Source organism: Hetaerina americana, unplaced genomic scaffold (assembly GCF_022747635.1).
Source record: "Hetaerina americana unplaced genomic scaffold, ioHetAmer1.1.p SCAF_123, whole genome shotgun sequence".
Classification (NCBI taxonomy): domain Eukaryota; kingdom Metazoa; phylum Arthropoda; class Insecta; order Odonata; family Calopterygidae; genus Hetaerina; species Hetaerina americana.
This window is the reverse complement of record NW_027286326.1, coordinates 219755-222446: the sequence shown is the minus strand read 5'-3', so window position 1 is coordinate 222446 and position 2692 is coordinate 219755. Positions and strand designations below refer to the sequence as shown.

General features: G+C 51.9%; 1 protein-coding gene across 1 annotated transcript; it reads right to left on the bottom strand.

The window, feature by feature from the left end:
* Positions 1–1787: 1787 nt before the first annotated feature.
* On the bottom strand, positions 1788–2336 carry LOC139685975 (uncharacterized). The gene has a single exon (XM_071583100.1). The coding sequence runs from the start codon at positions 2334–2336 to the stop codon at positions 1788–1790; it is 549 nt and encodes a 182-aa protein (XP_071439201.1).
* Between the last annotated feature and the right edge of the window lie 356 nt (positions 2337–2692).

Genomic DNA, 2692 nt, shown 5'->3' with positions numbered 1-2692 from the left:
GTTAAAATGTAAAGAGTGGATAGGAAAGACTCATAGGCGAGTAATTTGTTTAGGCAGTCTAGTTTTGGTCTTATCGGGAATAGTATAGTCCCAGATATTTTCTAGTAGGCGGTTGTTCGTCTTTTTTAAGCGTTTGTGAAAATTTTTAACAAGATGTGTGATAAAAGAGCCTATTCAGGAAGTTCTCTCGGGTTTCCCACCGGGTCAGCGTGGTGTGCACCGACGTTTCGACGGCTAACTCTTCCATCGTCTTCAGGGTGAAGTGCAGAGCAATGAATTCGCCATGTATTTATACCCTGTCGTAGGGTCAGGTGTCCTCCGATTGGTCCGATGTGTTCCCAAGTGCCGAGCCGCCCCGGTGACGTCTCGTACTTTCAATTTTTCTCAGCACAGGTCTCCACGTGCTGCTGATCTGGAAGCCAGTGTCCCTGTTGAAGGTATTCTGTCCTTCCAGTCGGATTTCCACGGCTTCCTTCGCCACTCGGTCCCAGTAGCCGTTCGTGTGACAAAGTCTTTTGGTGCTCCCCCAGTCAATCCGATGACCATGCGTGATGCTGTGGTCGGCGACTGCAGACTTCTCAGGGTAATGGAGTCTGATGCATCGCTCATGCTCCGTTAGTCGCTTTTCAATTGTGCGGCCAGTCTCCCCGATGTATACCTGGCCGCACTCACACGGGATCCGGTATACCCCCGGCGCCTTCAAACCCCGTTCGTCTTTTGCCGTGCCAAGGAAGTTCTTCAATTTTCCTTGTGGCTTGTGGATGGTTTCCACTTTATGTTTCCTTAGTATCCTGGAGATCTTATGGGATACCGTGGAAACAAAGGGGATGCTGACCCTGGCAACGGGTTTTTCTCTTTCCTCTCTCTGACGGTCGTTTCTGGTGAAGGCCCTCTTAAGGGCCAAATTGACCTCCCGGCTTGTGTATCCATTCTGAAGGAAGGTATTTTTCAGGTGATGAACTTCTGCCTCCAAACCTTCCTGGTCTGACACGCATTTTGCCCGGTGGATGAGCGTTGACATAACCCCTCGTTTTTGGGCAGGGTGATGGTGGCTTTTCCCGTTCAAATAGAGATTGGTGTGGGTAGGCTTCCTATACACCTTGTGGCCTTAGCTCCCGTCCGCTTTCCTTTCAATTAGGATATCCAGGAAGGGCAGCCGACCGTTGCTCTCGATCTCCATGGTGAACTGGATGCTGGGATGAATGCTATTCATGTGGCCAAGGAAGTTGGTGATGGTGTCCGGTCCGTGCGGCCATATGATGAAGGTATTGTCCACATACCTGAAGAAATGCCTCGGTTTTAGTGGGGCCGTTCTAAGTGCCCTCTCCTCGAACTCCTCCATGTAGAAATTGGCAATCGCCGGAGACAATGGAGAGCCCATGGGGACGCCTTCCTCTTGCTCGTAAAACTTCTTTTGGTATTGAAAATACGTCGAGGTCAGCACGTGGCGGAAGAGATCCACGATTTTGCTGTCAAACTTCTCTTCCAGCAGCATTATGGTGTCCTTCACCGGAATCCTAGTAAATAAGGACACAACGTCGAAACTTACAAGAATGTCATGCTGATCCAGCTTAATGGTCCGTAGCGTCTGGACGAACTCTGCGGAGTTTTTGATGTGGTGCTCACACGACCCCACGTAAGGTGCAAGCACACCCGTCAGGTACCTCGCCAGATGGTATGTTGGAGCCCCAATGGCACTCACAATGGGTCTTATGGGAGTACCCTCCTTATGGATCTTGGGTAGACCGTATAATCTTGGTGGAACAGGCGCCTGTGGCACCAGGCTGCTATTCCTCTCTTGACGTTGGCAAAGATTTCTTGATGAGGGCAATCGTTTTCCTTACAATGGAGTCCGTGGGATCCCGGGGTATGGTCCGGTAGGTTGGATCATGGAGGAGCTCTTGGATTTTTCTGTGGTAGTCCTCAGCATTCAGCAGTACAGTGGCATTACCCTTTTCTGCTGGCAGGACCATAATGGCACTGTTTTTACGCAAGGTGTTCAACGCTCGTCGTTCTTCTCCCGAAATGTTGGATTTTGGAGGAACGGCCCTTTTAAGGGCCATAGAGATTTCCCCTCTGACGTCTTCCGCTGCTTCAACGGGAAGATTCCGGACAGCCTGCTCCACACTCCCTAAGATTTCCAGGTAAGGGATTCTCCGAGATGTTGGAACGAAATTCAGACCTTTGGAGAGAACCAAAGAAGTGGCTTCGTCGATTTCTGCGGAGGAGAGGTTGACGACAACTCGTTTCTGCTCCGGCGCATGGAGGGAATCCTTCCTCACGTCTAAACGATCGTACTTGGTCTTCTGCCTCTCCGTGTTCCTACGGAGCAGCATTTCCCCTTGGGCAGCAGTAGCTCCCCCCCGCGGGTAGGGGGATAGAGAATACTCCCGCAGTATCCCTGCTTGTCGTAAGAGGCAACTAAAAGGGTGGGGAGAAAACCCAGAAAACAAACCCCAAGCCAGCAAGGGATGCGTCCGGACAGTGCTGTGGATCCACTGTCTGTGAGCGGCCATACCATCTGGCCTGCGATCCGCCCAGGTGTTTGCCGTGCCTGGAGACCCGTAAGGGAGAGAAGGGGATCCTGGAGGGTGATCTCTCTGGTTCCCAGCAGGGTGTCGGATGCCCTGTATGGACCGGGGAGTGATACCCCTCTTCGGCCCCGGATTTCGTGTAAACGGGAGGCCGGGAG

Excerpts from the sequence above, each read along its gene's own strand:
- LOC139685975 (XM_071583100.1), bottom strand. The coding sequence starts at position 2,336 with ATGCTGCTCCGTAGGAACACGGAGAGGCAGAAGACCAAGTACGATCGT.